This window comes from Staurois parvus, unplaced genomic scaffold, assembly GCF_062004578.1.
Source record: "Staurois parvus isolate SC_StPar_1 unplaced genomic scaffold, SC_StPar_1.0 ptg001302l, whole genome shotgun sequence".
Lineage (NCBI taxonomy): Eukaryota > Metazoa > Chordata > Amphibia > Anura > Ranidae > Staurois > Staurois parvus.
The window spans coordinates 6,027,032-6,046,226 of NW_028319098.1; the positions used below are offsets into that span (position 1 = coordinate 6,027,032).

Sequence of the window (19,195 nt, forward strand, 5' to 3'; positions counted from 1 at the left end):
GAACACAACCACTAGCGGGTAGCTGCATGACCGCAGTGCTGACATACTGATTGTCGTGCATGGCATTGTGTACTTTTTTTTTTGTAATACACAAACTGTTGAAATGTCTCAGTGACATTTTATTAAGTTCTACTAACTGCAGCCAATGGACTGCCCTACAGAGTGCTACACTGAAAAAAAAAACAAACAAAAAAAAACAAAAAAGAAAAGGCCTTCATGCTGTACTTTTTCAGCACATACAATCGCAATACAGTGGTGTGAACTGGCCGTGTAAGAGACAGGGCATTTTGTCTTGTCTTGAGGTGGGACTGTGAAGAATAGCCACCCAATGCATTTCCACCACATCTGGTGTGAACAACCGCAATACAGTGGTGTGAACTGGCCCAGTTGGAGACAGGGCATTTTGTCTTGTCTTGAGGTGGGACTGCGAAGAATAGCCACCCAATGCATTTCCACCACATCTGGTGTGAACAGGCCCTTATTCTTTAGAAATAAATTGTTATATGCTAGAGCTGGGGTCAGCAACCTGTGGATCGCAATCTACCAGTAGATCTAGGCAACTGGCAGATTGCAGTCTGGGCTTGTTGACCCACCATCCAAAAGCATCAAACAGAGTGCATTGGAGAGGGATTACTTGTAAAGTTGGAGCTGTAGTAGGGCACAAGAGCAGCATAAGCTGATACCTCCTCTGTTCCATGCAGAGTGATGCCAACTGCACTCCTCCTCTTATCCCAGCTAGCGGTCTCCAGAGTGGTGCCAGCAGCAGGAAAGAGAAGGTCTTCAGGTCAGTGTGAAGCAATACACTGGGCATAACAGTGTATGGCTGCTTTCACACTGATGCGCTGCAGTTTACCCACACCACGTATGCAGTGCAGTGTACCTGCAGCGTTTCTGTGAGTTTGCTGCACTTAGCCATAGACTTCTATTATATCCTGTTGGTTTGGTGTACTTTCAGAAAGGGCACTACACCTTCAGAATATAATAGAAGCTATGGCAAAGCACAGCTAACCCAGGAAAGTCTCAGATGCACTGCACCCACTGTACAGGTAAACCACAGCACATCAGTATGAAAGCAGCCTTATAGAGCTCTCAGAACAGTAAGGGTTAATTTACATTTTCAGTGTGTGTGTGTGTGGGGGGGTGTAAAAACCCCATAGGACATGTTTTCACCCAACTGCACCCCCTTTAGCTGTAGTGGCCAGGGGTGTACACATGTCACAGCCACAGCAAGAGGTATACGCCCTGTCATAGTTGGTGGTTGTAACACCTACCAAGAGTGACTCATTCAAGTAATTGAGGCCGCTCTGCAACCTTTTGCAGTGCAGCAAACAAAGCAGGGTAGCATTGTGTTGCTTTCTCATTACCTGCTTTAACCCTTTGGACCCCGCAGTAGCATGTAGTTGCAGGGCGCTTGCAGAGTGGCACCATTTACTTGAATGGGTCACAACTAGCAAGTGGTAGCACCCACCAAAAGAGAAAGGGGGGTTAATTACTGCTGTGCCATGTGTACACCTTTGACTAAAGGTGGCTAAAGGTGGTAGGGATTGGGGGTGGTAAAACCACTAATAACCACTTCAATATCGGACACTTTTACCCAATTCCTACCCAGGCCAATTTTCAGCTTTAAGCACTCTCACACTTTGAATAACAATTGCGCAGTCATGCAACACTATACTCAAACTAAATTTTTATCATTTTGTTCACACAACTAGAGCTTTCTTTTGGTGGTATTTAATCACTACTGAGGTTTTTATTTTTGCTAAATTAATGAAAAATATGTTTTTCTTTGTTTCTGTTATAACATTTTTCAAACAAATAATCGTTCTTCATAAGTCACCAGTACAGTACAGCGTCATCATATAACTGGTGTTACGGTGATCAGGGACACTGACTGGTGACAGTACGAAAAAAAAAAATAGTAATTGTTTTTCAATTTTTTAATGACTTTTTTTTTTCCACTGTGACCAGAGTAGTATAACGTTACCATAGTAACATTTTACTACTTTGGGGAAGTGATCAGCATTATGATTGCTTATAGCAAAGAATTTCTTTGCTATAAGTAAGCATTTAACTGAATGAAATCGATTCATTGAGGTTTTTTTTGTGATTAGCTGTGATTTGCCATGGCTAATCACATGATACAGATGGGCTGTGACTGGCCCAGTTTGTACATGGGATCACTGTGACCAATCACAGCTAGTGACGCAATTGTATCCAACGGATGACATGAAAGGAACCCAACCATTGTTTACAATTGTCATGTGACCTGCTGTGCTTGGTCACAGCAGGTCACATGGTACTGGCAATGGCCCAGTACACAGATCTGTCATCGGCTGTGTCTGATGTACACAGACGGTGACAGATCTTGCCACAGCACAGCCCCGTGGGCACACATGAGGGGCAACCCGGGAAGGACGTCATATGACATTCACCCAGATTGAGAAGAGTCCCACTTTGCCATCATTCTGCTATTGGCAGGGTGGGAACAGGTTAAACCACAGGGTTTTACCACTCATCCAATTTTATGTGTGAACGAACCCTATGGGTGCTGCTGCCGAATACAACTAAGGGCTCTTTCACATGTGCAGCAGGCACTGCGACTCCTCTGAAAAATTATCTGAGTGTGTTTGACAGGTGGTGAGGAGGAGATATGTTGCCTCCCCACCACCTGATTTAAACCCATGATTGCCGTGCAATGCAAGTGGATTGCGACAATGTAGTTTGGAAATTAAAGGTTTAAATCGGGTGTGACGAGGTGACACTGGGCAACACTTTGCCTGGTGATCGTTTACTTCTCCCATGTTGTAGACCTCCACCTCTTTAAGGCTGTCTACCCCTGTGCTAGTGGTTCCTGTATACACCATCAGACACCTAGGGCTCTATTTATAAAGCAGCGATATGGCCTTTACCACTGCCATGCCTCCAAGCAAAGCACCATTCAAAACAATGAATGGAAAACACAAAAAAAGTAGACAGGAGAACCAAGTATGACTCGTTAGAGTCATGGGACAAAATCATAATGTTCTCTCTGAAATGAGAAGCACAGAGGACTCTGTAGGGCACAATGGGCGCCACACCATGGCCAGAAATGCTTGTGAAATTCAAGTTGCAGTGTCAAGTGGAGATCAGTATCTGCAATAAATAAGCAGATATACACTCCAAAAAAGCTCATCACATCTTTGTAACTCTCTCACCCATTGCAAACCTCAAAACTGGCTTTTCATTTTGTTTCATTTATTGACCCTTTTTTTTTGCTGTGGCCTAGGCGAGAATGATCTGTACTGTGCTCTGGTAGCATCCAGAAATGTCCATGTCAGACATCCCAGGGGGCATCAGGGGTCTAGATAGTGTAGATGACAGCACAGGACCCGGTGTGCAGCAGTACATCGACAAAGGAAAGTTCTGGATTTGATTGGTGTATACATATGTTATTTGAGCATAACCCAGCAAAATAGGCAAAAGGGGTTATAAGCAAAACTATACCCCAAAATTATGAAGTTCTCCATTAAAGTAGATAACGAATGCTAGCTATACAAGAAATAATACCTCCTTTGAGGTAAAAACAGTCATTTTATTTGGAAAAAAAAAAAGAAAACTATCCATTTTGAAGGAAAACCCGGTTGAATTCAGCCAAAAAGACTTTTCTTCATTGTGTCAAACAATTGTTTTCAAGCAATAAACTATTTGCAATGACCAAGCATATGATTAATCTATCATTACATGTGTGATATACAGTAGAAACACCTTCTTATCCTATGACATGCTTGAAACGTTATAAAAAAAGGCAATATAGATGGACAAAAAAAAAGGGCAAAACACACTTTAGTGTGTTTTATATAACCATTGTAGGCTAACGTACCACAAATCTCTGTAAAATGCCCATGAGAAAAGGCCCTAAAAGAGTGTCCTGTGGAATTCACTCACTACATCAATCCTATATGACTTCAAGTATGTAATCTTAAAACCTCTGACCAAATAATACCATGCAACACTTCTGGGTAAAATTCCTCAATTCCCAAAAGGGCACTGTGATTTCATCCACTGAAATCTATGTCACTACTGTGTCCTGTAGCAGCGGTTGGTGGTAGGAAACCACAATACGCAGTTGTGGACCAAGCATCTTACACGTTCTGAAGAGTCTTGGATGTGAAAAGGCAATTGTTTTGTAAGAGGAAGCAGACCAATGGAATAGTAGGTGCGACATGGGAATGTAAAACCCTCTTCATTTTTTCTCTTCTTACCTCTCTGACATAGTCACTTTAAACATAACTTGTGTTTGCAACAGCCTTTCCCTCAGCCAGTTTGATATTATTTAGGACATTTTCGATTATACCATTTTGACGAAAAATATCTATTTTCAATGCTACATCCTAGCACAAAAATGTGGCATGATGAGGTATAGACTCTGACTTATGGCGCATTTTAGTGTGTCCCATTTACATGGCATTTATAATGTATCTAGTGAAATCAAGAAAACAGAACAGAAGACGTATAACTCCATTTACATTAACTATTTATGAAAAAAAAAAAGACTTCATTTTTAAAACTTGCTAATATAAGTGCCTAAATGTGACACATAACACGGTGGCAAAACCAAAGTTCAATTGGGAGACAAGAGGGTTGTTACCGTTTAAAAGGTAGTGCCTAAACTAGGACTTTCATGTCAAAATCACCAGGTATTAGTTTAGTAAAATCTGTTGTTTGAAATTACAATAACATATCAAAGCTTTCTAGAGATTTTATTAATTGGGTTTACATATACTTTAACACTTTAAACTTCTTTACAAAAGGAAGGAGCAGAGTGAGCAGAATGAATGAACCTATCTATTTTAAAAGACTGGCTGAATGGAGCCAATCTATTGGCAGGTAAATCAGTCCACGTGCACTTGTTTCATGTGTAAAGTTTGCGGTTTGTCTCAGCTTTAAATGACATCAAGGTAGACAGAACAGAGAGACTGACCTGTAAGATAGTGATTTTGCTAGGAAGAATTAGGTAGTTAAAATAAAGACTGAAGTAGGACAGATGTATGAAAAGGAGAATACTATAAGAAACATTTAGCCAAGTTACAGAAATGCTCTTTTTTAGTAGTTTACATCTAGTTGATGAATAGGAAATTTCAGAAGGCACAGGTCTTTATAATGTAACACTGTTGTCACCTTCCTAAAAAGGTTATATACTTGTGTTTGTGGTGGCCTGTGCCTTCTGTTGTTACTCTGTTGAAGAACTACAGCCTCTATCAGACTCTTCTGTGTTCCGTTTTGGGAGTATCTGATGCGTGTTTTCCCTTTTGCACACTGTGGCTCCATCCTTGGGGGCCGTACCTCACTACTGGATACTGTAGGTTTCAGCATAGGGCAACATGGTGTGCACCATTCAACACTGTTAAATACTAAATAGTCTGATGAAGGCTTTATCACTTTAATGAAGTGAAGATATGAGATGAAGGTCACCAGAGAAGTATAACACCTCTTCCTATGCAGGGAAGTGGCACTGGGTGCAGTGCCACTTTCATGCAGATTTCAGTGAATGTTAACTTTTAAAGAGTCATTCTATTCCAAATCCATATGTAGGTCATTGATAGATGCTGAAGAACAAAACCAATTAATAGTTTCTTGCAATACTTAAAAAATTTAGTGAGAACACCAACACTCCAAGGTAGGAACAGAGGCAGTAACAATGGCAGGGAGATACTGCAGCCCGAGTCTTAAAAAGTCAAGGGGGATGAATTCAACAAATATTAACATTACCATTTTTAGGTTGACTGACCCATAGATAAAAAAAAAAAAAAAAAAAAACAGTACTATATGTATTACTTTTTTCCTGGAACAAAATAAACACTTGCTATGCAACAGACATGCAGTCCTTCCTCATTGGATTTTAATGACAGCAGCAAGATGCCAATGGCTCTTGCTGCTATTGATCTGCCCTGTAACACCAGGAAGAAAGAGCAGTGTTGCTGCAGATGGGCACAGCACTGGATAGATAAAAGGACTCAGGTAAGTATTTGGGGGGAACAGATAGTAAGTGAAAGTTTTTGTTTTTTTTGTCTTATATCAGGGAGAATATAGAATTACATACATTTATTGCCTATTTATGTAGGCAGCCATTACATAGGCCGAACCAAGTTCAACTTCACTAGGGGATAGTGGCACTTAAAGGGATGAAGTAATGTATCTGTGGTCACTGTCAACAGACAGTCTTACAGCCTAAAGACTACTGGTTCAGCCTATAGTCCAGGAGCCTCTAGTGACATCACCACAGAGTATGGCAATATACCTGATGAATGGATACACCACATCTTCATCAATGGTGTTTCAGCCCATACAAAATGACCACTTACCATGTACTGGTGACAGGTACATAAGTTTGTTTACAGCAGTAAAATATGTTTATACATTAGTGAGAATAGTTAAAAGCTCCATACCTGCTGCTGTAGATTGTGGGCATTTTTTTGTACTGAAGCCATCTCTGTTTCATACTTGTGATTGACTTGTTGAAGCTTAAGAATCTCTTGAATTGCCATTTGGTGCTGATCTTTTAATGATGTCAATTCAGTTTTCACAATTTCAAGCATTTTCCTAAATTATGAGACAAAAACAGGGAATAAAATAACTTAAATCTGCTACAAAAGACACAATATCGGGTGATGGAGCTGTTAAAATCCTAATCCACATATAAAGCTGGCCATAAGCTGTTAGACCTAATAGATTCCTCTATCCATGCTAACAGAATGAATGGATGAATGCCCCCTGCAAAGCTTATTATTTTCTGGCAGCCAGAAACAGCAGCTGTCAGAACACCTGAACAGCAGCTGCACCTAACTGGATGCAGTCACTGTTCAGCTGACAATTTTCTGCCAGAAGCCTTAGATTTTTCAATTGTAGGAAGTCAGGCAGGAGGGGGATGATGAAGCCACCCAAATAGCGAAATTGGGTGAAATTTCATAGCCATACCAGCTGAAATACCAGCTGAAATTCACACAGTGTAGGCCAGCTTAAAGCTCCTGACATCAACCTGATATTTGTACCATGTTTGGGGTGTTTGAGGCAGACTTCTATATACAGGTTAGTTAAATGGTTTCCTCATCTAAAAGGTGACAATTCTTTCCCTTACATTAATCGCCTAAATTCTTTTAATTTTGTAACAGGTTAGCAGAGGAAGAGTTTATAAAGAAATGCTATTCACTGACAATAGTCTGCATCTTCCACAACACTGGCATGTACATCCCAACATACACACTAATTCTTGTTTTATTTTTATTTCTGAATGGCAAAGGCTGTAAACATCTGGAGAAGATTTTCTAATAATTCCATCACAGACCCGCCATACATAATAGACCTTCCCATACTAAGCCCGCAAACAGGTCATGAATATATATTGTCTATACATGCAATTTTGAATCGAACATAAGGACTAATGTTTTTTAAAACAGGAACTTGCCAGAAGGAGATACAGATTAGTTTATATACACAATAAATCATTTTTGCAATCTTTTCCTTAAAAAAAGGCTTGTCATTTAATTGCTAGTGCGTCTTTTCGGCAATAGTGTACATTAGTTTGATACCCAATTACACCAATTCTCAAAGAAAGTCAACACATTTCATTACAATCCTAAAAATCCAAAATATTCTGATCACAAAATGGTTGCAAACATTACCCAAATTTACTGCCAAAAATATGTAAACAGAACTTTTCACATTCTTTTAAGAGGACAAACAGAATGTGACTTTGACCCACAAAAACCTTTCCATCATTTAGTGATTAACACACGTAAGGGCATATTAAAGAACAATTAGACAAAAAGAGTAACTAAATGCTGGCGGACGCTTATCACACCATTTATCAGTTTAAACAATAAAAAACTAAATCGCATATTATAAACTTTTTAATTATATCATCTTAGATGCACGAATTGAGGTTATTTCTATTTTATCCCTATCTTGAAATTTACCATATCAATTGGATTTTACCCATCGGTTTATAGATTTCAAGAGCATCTTGTGTGCATAAAGCAGCTCTGGACGAATAAAGTACCCATAAAAATACTTGGATTATATAAGGCTATCTGAGGCAAATAGAGTTTACTTAATCCTGTTAAACATGAGCTCAAAGTAAAGGCTTACTTATTCTAAAATTTCTAAAATGTAATACCATGAAATATATAAAGTTAAAACACATTAAAAACCTTTATTTAACTCTTAATGTTTTTATATATATATATATATATATAAATATAAAATATACACACACACAAATGCATACAAACGCACACATACATACATACATGCGCAAACTGTATATATGTTTATTTATTTTTTTCCAGAGAACATCCAGTGAAAAGTGACTATTGTGCAGCAAGATTATATATAACCTCCGTACACCGCATACAAGCACAGTAAACTGCAGTTGTCACATGCACAATATGCATAAAAAAATCAATCTTTAAACTTGAGATCTGGTCAAAAGTTTTACCTTAAGTAGTAATATGATTAGGCAGAAATATCATATTTTCATAATGCCTCAGTTCAGAGTTTAAAAGTTTAAATTATTTTGCAAAGGAACCTTGCAAATATAACTATGAAAAGCAAATCAATAAAATGTCTATTCCTATCTATTCACTGGGGACCTCAGCTGCACAGCCGCACAAAAATCGATGCAACAAATTATTACGATTTCCAGCCGCCCACTGGAAGCTTTGGACAAGTATTTTACATGGAGCAGGTCTGAACTGGGATTTTTGCTTTTTTGCTGTCTATACACTTGGCTGCTCATTAAAGTGAGGCTTAATTTTGTGCACATGCACATACAGCAATTAAAAGCAATTCTATGATATCAGAATTTGAGTCATCACATTTTCATCTGCCATACACAAAAATAATGTATTCACTATAGGAAAAAAAATAAGTTCACCCTACTAAATCTAATTATTACAAAAGTTTTCAAATTATACTTTTTTTTCAAAAAGGCATCTTAAATTAAAAAAACGATCTATCATTATAGAACATAAATAGCAATCAATTTCGTAATGAAACTAATATAACAACTGGCTCAGAACACCAACTTAGACATAGTACATTTTTTGAACGGTTATAATATTTTATAACAACACAGCACTGACACGATATAACTAAGGAATGCACATTTTGTATGACAAATAATCTACCTACTGTACCAACATATTTTGAATATTTTACATTTAACACCATAAATAATGCTCTTTAATTACAATAATAAAGGCCAAACATAACTAATTTTGTACTGTTCAGTATTACATTTTTTTAGTTAAAAAAAATATAAAAAAGTAAAAATGTAACCAACAATAGTTGATTTTTTTTCCCTAATAATATTACCAATTCATATTAATAAAAATGTTTACAGGCCTACTTAGGGCCCTGGCTCCTGTGGATGGGGAATCACTTTTCACACAGTAGGAGGTCAGCTTCAAACACTTTGCAGATACTTTAAGGAGCAGTGGCAGAGATTATTTTAAGTGCTTTGTAAAATGCATGACCTAAGTTTTATTCACTAGACCCAAACTGTGTGCTTCACAACAACCCCCAGCACATATTATGACTACACAAGTCGTCACTCCTAACTTTCAATTCAATTAAGAAAATCTAATATCCACACACTGCTCAGTAACATAACCTTCAACTTAGTTTGTGAAGACTTGGTAAGGCAATTTGAAACTTTTGCTACACTTACATCTTGGTATCAGATTATTTTTCAACCTCAATATGAAAAGCTTAGAAAAGGGGAATAGCCTGATACACAAATGATTCCATTAAAAGGGTGGAAGCAGTCAGATTTGCCAACCTGACAAATAACTACACTGCACTGAAATAAAGGCAGTACAACTTCTTAATGTAACATGTTAACCACAATGAGGCTCAATTATGTAATATACACAAATCTGCTGTGGATGTGCTCTCTGGATAAAAAAATACAACCTGAAAACTTAAGAGTAAAACATTTTCGTTCAGATGATATAAAATAAGAACATCATGATAGGTCATTAACTTAGTAGAATTTAATGAACTGATCATGAAACATTTTGAAACCCATAAGCCTCTTAACACTGGCACATGTCCTATTATAAAGCACCGCAATAAGGTAAATAATGCATTTTTATTGTTTTTTTGCAGGAGCATATAGAGTGAACAGGGGCCTCTAACATGAACACTGAGCTCTTATCAAAGATACAGTTCAATATGATGGTTATTTTAAGCAGCCTCCCTAAGTGAAGTAACAGGAAAGAAATGCAATCAGAGCATTCAGCATAATTTGGTACCATCTTGCTTCAAGTCAGCTGCTCTAACAAAGAAGAAGAGACAACAAGAGCCATATGTAACCTTTGTACTCTTCAGTGTTGGAAAATTAAGACTTTTGCCCCCACTGCGGTGCCATAGAAGACTTCTAAAATGAATGCCGACACCTTGTTTCCTGAAACACGCTAAGAGAAACATGATCTTTTAATGCTAAGCTTAGGAATCTAATATTTACAACTGCGTGAATATGAATATAGAGCAACATGCAATTCTGCAGGGGGAACTGAAAAGAGATGAACTTAGTTTAATGTGTGAAGCACAAGCATGCTCAGAGCAGCTATACTGATAGAAGAGAGTGATCTAGCCTGCTTTAAAATATTTCAGTGGTCACTCACTTGTATTCACTATTTTCTTCCTCCGAAGCTGTGAGTCGTTCTTTAAGGATCTTCAGGTCTGTCTGGTATTTTCTGCTGTACTGTTCTTGGCGAACGGTCTCAGCTATTTGCTCGCTTAGCTGCTCTTGAGTTGCTTTCAAGCTGGATTCCAGTAGAAGAAGTTTTTCTTCTTGACTGGCAAGTTCTTGTGCTAAAGGATAGCAAGAAAAAAATCATTGCAAAAAATAGTAGGGAAAAGGCATGGTTTTACTTTAAGCTTCCTTTCTGTTTTATTTAAATTCTTAAAATGAATCCTTTTGACAACTTTTAGTGTTCATATCTTAATAATCAAAAAAGTCTGTATTTCCATAGGTCAGACCATGCTTTAACTCTTACTCTGCCAATATTAACTTCTATACCTCACGTACTTCTCACATAATTAAACCCAAGTTTACAATTGATACCAACTTTATAAACAGTACTGTGAATCAGTTTTAAACTTAATAGCAAACATATATGACAGTTAAAACAGCACATCGTGGCTTGCACTTAGTCAATTTATTTAGACCTATTGCTATGGTTGTGTGAATGCATTGCTAGTGATTTCAAGGTCAACCAATAGATGGCGCTCAGTAACCAGACCAAGAATAAATAGAGCAGACACTAGCAGGTCTTTTTTTCTGCAAAAAAGCCATTTTAAGACAAAGACATTTCCCTTTGTTCTTTGTTGACCGCCGTCCAAAATGATATGTGGAGACAATTTGAATAAAAAGCTTGCTGCCTATCAAATACAAATATTGCCTGTTTCTTCAGCACAGGCTTTATTAAAAAATAAATATACGGTATAACTTTTTACATCGTCCATAGGAAATAAAATAAGAATGTATATGTCTATCCATGAATATTGCATGTGCATGCTATTACTATGTACGTATATACACAATACATACATGAATACACATTTATCTCAGAAAGCTGTGGAATATATAAATTAGCATTGTATTAATACAATCTAATATACATATCTATCCATCTATTTATCAATCACATACAGTTGGTATATTTTTTTATATCCTATTTTAATATTTGATCAAAAAACATTAACTTCATATTGCTGTTATTATATTGCACATTTTTGTTAATCGCTGTGGTTTAAAATCTGCATACTTTAAAGAATGTTTAAGCCGCCAACATGCAGTAGGAATGAGCTAAACACTTTGATATTGATCCGAAAGGCCCTACTTTTTTTTTTCCTCTGAACTTGCCCGAAGGCGTGAGACAAGCATCTTAACTCAGTGAATTATCATCATCTGTCTTGCAAAGGTGGATATCATATAGCTGGATATCTGAAACATCTGCCGCTGAACAGAAGCACACTTTATGTATCTTAAAGATTAATCATGTGGCATCATTGATCACATTTTAAAAGGTTAGATATGATATCAATGGAGGAGAGCTGCAACAGAATCAATGTCAAATGGTGGAAAACTTTTCTCCTGCCCTAATAGATTCTTTGTTAATTATATATGCTAAAAAATCCTATTCAGTCAAACCTTAAAAAATGCATAGAGAAATCACAAAATAGAAAACCTGAACACTACTACAACAAAAAAGAGCAACACTGCTCAAGATATGTCTATTTAGGAAAGCTTGGATTGTCACCATAAGATACCTTCCTTATACACATATTTAAAACTGCACAGAAATATACAAAAATGGTGGCAAATTTAGCAAAGGGGAGTATTTTCACACCAATTTATCTAGTCATTTGGACAATTATGTGCTGGCTGCCACAACCAATTAATCGGCTCAATTAGATTCATTTCTGAATCGTTAAATCTGTTTATTTGCACAATTAACAAATGATAATAGTCAAGTGTAATGTATTCGAGCGCAATGCGTGTCACTATTATTTTATTTCTTAATCATGGGGCAACATCACTGCACTAAAAAACACCATTTTTCAAGCGTCATTTAAAAAAAAGAAATATGCAAATAATATTAAGTCAGTTTACAAAAGGATCAAGAAAAAGAATACAAATAAAAAGCACAAATTTAGAAAGGATGAAGTTGGCATTGGAAATTCAGAAGGAAAAATTCCACTTTTTTATGAAAAATCAATACATTAAAATAAGCACACTGCCCTCAGAATTTTCTTTATTAACTAGCATATGGTTTAAGTGGCAGTGTGTGCTGCAATGCACTCTGCAGCAGGTCCCACTTGGGAAAAGAAGGGTTAAGTTCCAAGTACATCTGCATCTCTTTGAGCAAATGAGTGGAACGTTTAATAATTTCAACACGTGTTGAAATACGGACGCAATCTAATGAACAACTTCAAGTGAGACTCCTTTCAAAATCTAAGATAAACCCTCCAGGCTGTAAAACAAAATCTCACTAAGGGGGAAAGGGGAGCGGGGAGTGCTGCCATTACCCAATAAAGGAAATGTAATCACACAGTAAATCAGCTTTTTTCCCCTCACTCTAAAGCAATGGTTTTGGCTTTGCAAGTGTCAAGCCTTGAATGTTTTAGATGAGGCAACATTTTGTTCCCTTTACCAGGTGTGTATCAGCTTATGTAGAAAACATCAATCCCTGGAAGGCAATCACTTTCCCTGAATTGCACAGCAGGAAATTGTAGTATTATATTTTATTTGTATATATATATATATATATATATATATATATATATATATATATATATATATACACACACACACACACATACATACACACATACACAAACATACACTCACGTTCTACATGTATCAATTATATGTGCGCTTACATAGACAGATAAACAAAAGACAGACAGCTAGACAGACTTCCATACACACATATTCATGCTTTTCTTGCCTACGATATATGTTTGCACACAAACCTACTCACACATACCTATAACAATTAAAAACATTAAAAACAACAAAACAAAAAAGGACCTAAAACAATATTTTAATTACACATTTAAGTGCCAAAAAAAAAGTGTGGATACGAAGGGCAAAAATGAAAAAAACAAAACAAAAAACAGAACTTAGGCAGGCTTAAAAAATAAATTCCCTTATGACACAAGGTAGCATGGCTCAGCACTACAAGCTACTATATATAGGCTAAGAGAAAAAGGGCCACTGATGCCCTTTAAGAAACAAGACATCCTTTAAATGATGCTGCGATTGAATTTATTTGAAGGTCCAGCAGCTTCTGAAAAATTGCCCACTAGCTGTATGATAAAGCACAAACACCAGAGCATGATTTTATTTTTATTTTTTTTATGTACTATGCAAAAAGTATAAGTGGCATCGGTTTTTAAAATACAAAATAAATATAAAGAAATACAGTATCTATATTTGTAAATATAAAGGTTTTGTATAAGGAAACAAAATGAGTGGATGGCAAAAAAGTACAGTCAAAATTATAAGCCTTTGAAAGTCTAATTGCTTATTTATACTCAGTGATAATATTTAAAAGTCAAATTTTTTAAGATGTAAAAATATTACCAGAAGCTGTTAACTGTAATAAAATTACGCCTAATGCAAAAAACATTTCAATTAAAAAAAAAAAAAGACAAAACTTTCAATCACTTCTAATTTAAATATGAACATGAACAGCACTAAAATGCCAGCATGTATTTAGAAAGTGGAAAATGTAGTTTTACAGTAAACAAATCACACTGAAAAAAATATATAAAACAAGGAAGAAAAGAGCACCTGTTCATAAAAAAGGTGAGATGTTGAAAAAGAAGGGTTAAATTGGTTTACGTTTACCCATGCCCTGGATTTGAGCTCTAGTTGATCCCAGGCCAGAGGCACTAGCAGCTGCATGCTTTATTTACAATCCCTTTGGCAGACTTACAACTGCCCCGAGCTATAACATAGTGTACCTAATGTTCAAACTGGCAGGTAATCTCATGTCAAACATACTTCTTTGATTTAAAGTGATCAATAGATTGTTGTAAAGAGGTAATTTCTCTGATGTTTCCACCTTGCTTTTCTTTACAGGTGAATCACACAAAGGCACACTCATATGATGTGCGAACAATAAATAGGAAAGGTTATAATATGCTTTGTAAAACAACAGCAAACAGAAAAGTATAAAAAAAAAAAAAACCTGAAAAAGCCATATATACACACAGGTTTCCGGTGAACGGCGATCTTGGATCAATACCCTGTGTAATACAATTATCTGCAATGATCTGGTTGTATTGAAAAAGAATTTGCAGTAGACCTCTAGGGGTTTTATCTAGAATCAAGTATCTGGCTAGGCTGTGAATAGGGAAGTGGAAAATGAAGGTGCTGACATTGTCTGTCTATAACATTCACAATGACTTCATTAATATTTGACTACAGGACTCCAAACCTTTTTTTGCCCTGTATGTTTTTTTTGTGTTCAACATAAAAAAAAAGATTTCCTGTGCCATTGATGTATGTTTACTGAACACCTGACCAAATACACTGTATTCTCTATTGCTTCAATTACTAAAAAATATGGGTTCATTCAGTGGGGCAGTGCAAACTACAACAGTTATGTGCCTATTAAAGCAACAAAATGCAAAAAATTAAACTTCAGTTTACAGTAGTCCAATGCATTAAATGCTAATTTCTGACAGGTTGCTATGAGTTTTGCACTATGTACCATATCACTAAAAATAATTATATATTTTAAAAGATTAGAAATATGCCAAACGTCAGGGCTGTTTGTCAGCTTTCAGTAGCTTAGTGCATTTAGACTAATAGAAATATATTATTGATGGGTTGCTATGGGTTACAGCACATTACTTCTCTTTGAACTGAAGACCTCATCCATGATAGAGAAAACAAAGGAAAGTGCTGATGATGCTCCCTGAATTAAACACATCAGAGCTGTTATTATCAGAGATTCAATAGAGACCATTTGAGTGAATGCTATGGGCAGCACTGACACTTAATTGCTTGTTACATTTATGAAGGCCATACCAAGATGTGAGCCTAAATTGAAAAGGTGTTTTAACTATTATTGGTGTAATGATTCCATTTTATATTTTACAATGTATTGTTGAAAATGGTTTCAGTATAAAAAACATATGAGATTTGCAGCATATACAGGTGGAAAAAAATGAAAAAAAAAATTCAAGGTAATCTGACATTTCCCCCCTTTTTAGGCTTCTATTTAAAAAAATAATACCCCACCCATCAAAAGAAACTGGTCTTTCACACAGGGTATCTGGAGTTGCATGGGAGGGTAAAAAGGAATTTAGAGAATGCTATCCTTCTGCAATGATAGTATTAGACTGAATGGCCTTAAGCAAGCATGCGTTTCTTGGCCAGAGAGGGTCTTAAAAACAATTCAGAAGGGTTTTCTCTTTCCCCCTATTTATTATACTGGAGTGTGATTCTCACACTGTTATTGGATAATTCATTCAATGGCTTTTAGAAAATAAAAACAGAGCATGCTGCTATGTTTCCAATCACTGGCTGAAATGAGTAGGTATGACTACAAGGAGAATGGGGTGGCAGAATCTCCAGGAACCCTTTATCCACTTCTACAATTAATCTCAAGGCGATTCATTCATTCAGAGGCTTGAAACTTTAAAGTAAAGATAGGGCATACACTTCTCTAAAAGTTTATCAGTGCTCTAGTTTATCTATTCCCAAACCAACAGAAAAATCACCTAGAAAAATGTTGAAACAATGTTGTCCCATCTCAAAGTGAGTTGCCAAGTTGGATTTTAGAGTCCTTCATAGCCATGGCTGTTATCACATCCGGATCTACTCAATAAGATACATAGCAACCAATGAGATTTAATCTCTCAATGATATGAATGCAATAACTTGAAATCTGATTAGTTCTCCCGATCACATTGCTATAAAAGCATTAGAAAATTATAGAGTTTGGCAGAGGACTAGGAACGGGAGATTTACAGTCAATATAGTCAGGTCTTTTGGGCTAAGAAAAATGACAGATGCACATATTTCATAATTAATATACATTATGTATAGAGAATAAATACATAAATTTATTACAGGCACTTGTATAGCACCGTCAATTTACGCAGCACTTCACACACACACACACACACACACACACACACACACACACACACACACACACACACACACACATATTCACATCAGTCCCTAACCCCCAAGGGGTGTACAATCTAAAATCCCTAATGCACATTAATACATATACATACTAGGGCCTATTGAGACAGGATTCAATTAACCTGCCAGCATGAGTGTGGGAGGAAACCGGAGTACCCGGAGGAAACCCACGCAGGCACAGGGAGAACATGCAAACTTGTGCGCTCCTTGAGGGCAGGGACTGATGGGAATGTGTAATAAATATGTCAAGCGCTGTATACCTGTAATATGTGTGATATATAGATAGATATATATGTAATGTAATATATATATACCGTATATATATATATATATATATATATATATATATATATATATATATATCACAGTATATTTTTTTTTTTTTACATCTTCTTGGTGGTTGTTTGCTGTGGACTGTGCTGTGACTGATGTCAGTTACAATCAGGTCAGGATTCTAGTATCAATATTGTATAAACTGTTACTTTAAAAAACAGTAAGTGCAGAAATCACATATTGGCAAGCAGCACAATCTACAACAATGGATGGGGCCAGAAGGACAGAGCAAAATGAAGAAATGTGCAAATATGAGAAAGGAGGCAGTTTAATATAAAGGAGATAATGAAGAAAACAAAGAAAATGCATTACAATCAGACAATGTTATGAAGTGTATCGGTGGTCCCACACTTTGGGAGACACTGCACTGGTGTCATCCTTTATAGCTTGTACATACTGTAGTGAAGAAGGAAGAAATATATTCACACACACAGAGCAGAGAAGGGATTGCAGTCATGTGACAAGCACACAGACAGGCTGACAGTAAAGTGTGTGCCAGGATCTCATTCTGGGATTTCATTTCACAGCAGATCCAATCGAGGAGGAAAGCTATGACAGGCAGTGAAAGTCATTTACCTTGAATTAACACTGCTCAGGACTACAGAGAAACGTGCAATCTGATGGCAGATAAAAACACTCTTGGCACACCCCATCTCACACAGCACTCTATGCCATCTCTGTCTTTTGTTTTGATTGCTCTTTTGTTTTCCTCCCATTTAAAGGTTTTGAATTAAATAAAGCTTTTAAAGCAGCTTTCCTCTCAGATCTTTCATACTAGAACATGTGTATTGTTGATATATTTTGGTTGATCTGAGAAGACCAATGATGAAGAATGTAATGTTGTAGACATGTGTAAACATCTAAAATGTCATTGTAAGCTGGCATGTTACTGACATGTCCCATGGTGAAGAATGAGAGTAGAAAGGTTTCTTTTAATAAAACAAGGAACATAAAAAACAACAGTGCTTGATTCATACTTAAACATTGTAACAATCTTTGTAAGTTTACTTAGGTTACCCATGTTATATTTTAATAGCACGTTACAGAATACACATTAAATGCACTTTCACCCCTGACTCAGTTGGGTTTGCAGTCTAATGTTCCTAGCACAGTCACACACACACCAAAACCAATTCTGGATTTTAAATTAAAATAAAAACAACACTCTCCCTTTATTTTACAGGGAATCAGTGCACCTGGTGAAAATCCATGTAACCATAGAAAGAACATACAAACTCCGTGAAAACAGGGTCTGTGATATGAACTGACACCAGTGCTGCAATACCACTATGCTAGCCACTAAAGGCTAACATGAGAAATTTTAATCTTAAAGAGACCCTGTCATTTTAAGATTAAAGTTTAAAAGACAAAGACAGAATTTCCTGGGAGCCAGGTCAGCAAATCCTGTGTAAGCTGTCTGTCAGATGGCTGGAGCATACACAGAGTTAACAACCTATCCTCCTCCCAGATGACAGTGTTTGAGCCTGGGTAAGCCCTGCATCATGGGAGGAGGTCACATGCTTTCCCACACCCTGAAATGCAGGGCTTTTTATGAGGGTCCAGGCAGAGCAACAGAAAGGAGGTATGTGGTGAAAGTGAGGGTAAGTGGGTCAAGAAGAACCTCTTTAAAGCAGAGCTCCACCCAAAAGGGGAAGTTCTGCTTTAAGGCCTTGTCCCTCGCTCTTCGTTAAAGATTGGCATCTTTGGGAACCGGTACCCAATTTTGACAGGTACCTGCTCCCACTTCCACTGCGATTGATTAGGAGATTGGCAGCAGATGTTGTCCTCACCCCCTCCCTCCCCATAGTCTTCTGGGACACGTAACAGGTCCCAAAAAACTACAGGACTATTCACAATGCGCAGCGCTACTCGCACATGCACATTGGGCACCTGACTGTGGAGCCACAAGCTGTCGCAGCTGGGTACCCACACTTAAGATGCTGGCCTCCTGTAAAACAGGTCAGCCGGTGAAACGGGCTGTGGGGGACACACCACGGGACCGAGGGACAGGTGAGTGTCTGTTTTTTGAAAGTCAGCAGCTAAAGTTTTTGTAGCTGCTGACTTTTATTTTACACTTTAACTGGAGCTCCGCTTTAAGCGAAGGTGTAGGTCAACAAATTGCTGGTAGCAAATAAAAGTTATCCA

At 37.0% G+C, this 19,195-nt stretch overlaps 1 protein-coding gene across 1 annotated transcript in view; it reads right to left on the minus strand.

Annotated features, from left to right (window-relative positions):
• LOC149437173 (uncharacterized) overlaps positions 1-19,195 on the minus strand; it is a 510,919-nt gene that overhangs the window by 340,187 nt on the left and 151,537 nt on the right. The window contains exons 12-13 of the mRNA XM_089661020.1: positions 10,665-10,854; positions 6,426-6,579 (exon numbers count right to left, since the gene is read on the minus strand). Coding sequence (XP_089517146.1) covers positions 6,426-6,579; positions 10,665-10,854 — 344 coding nt within the window. The remainder of the gene's footprint in view (positions 1-6,425; positions 6,580-10,664; positions 10,855-19,195) is intronic.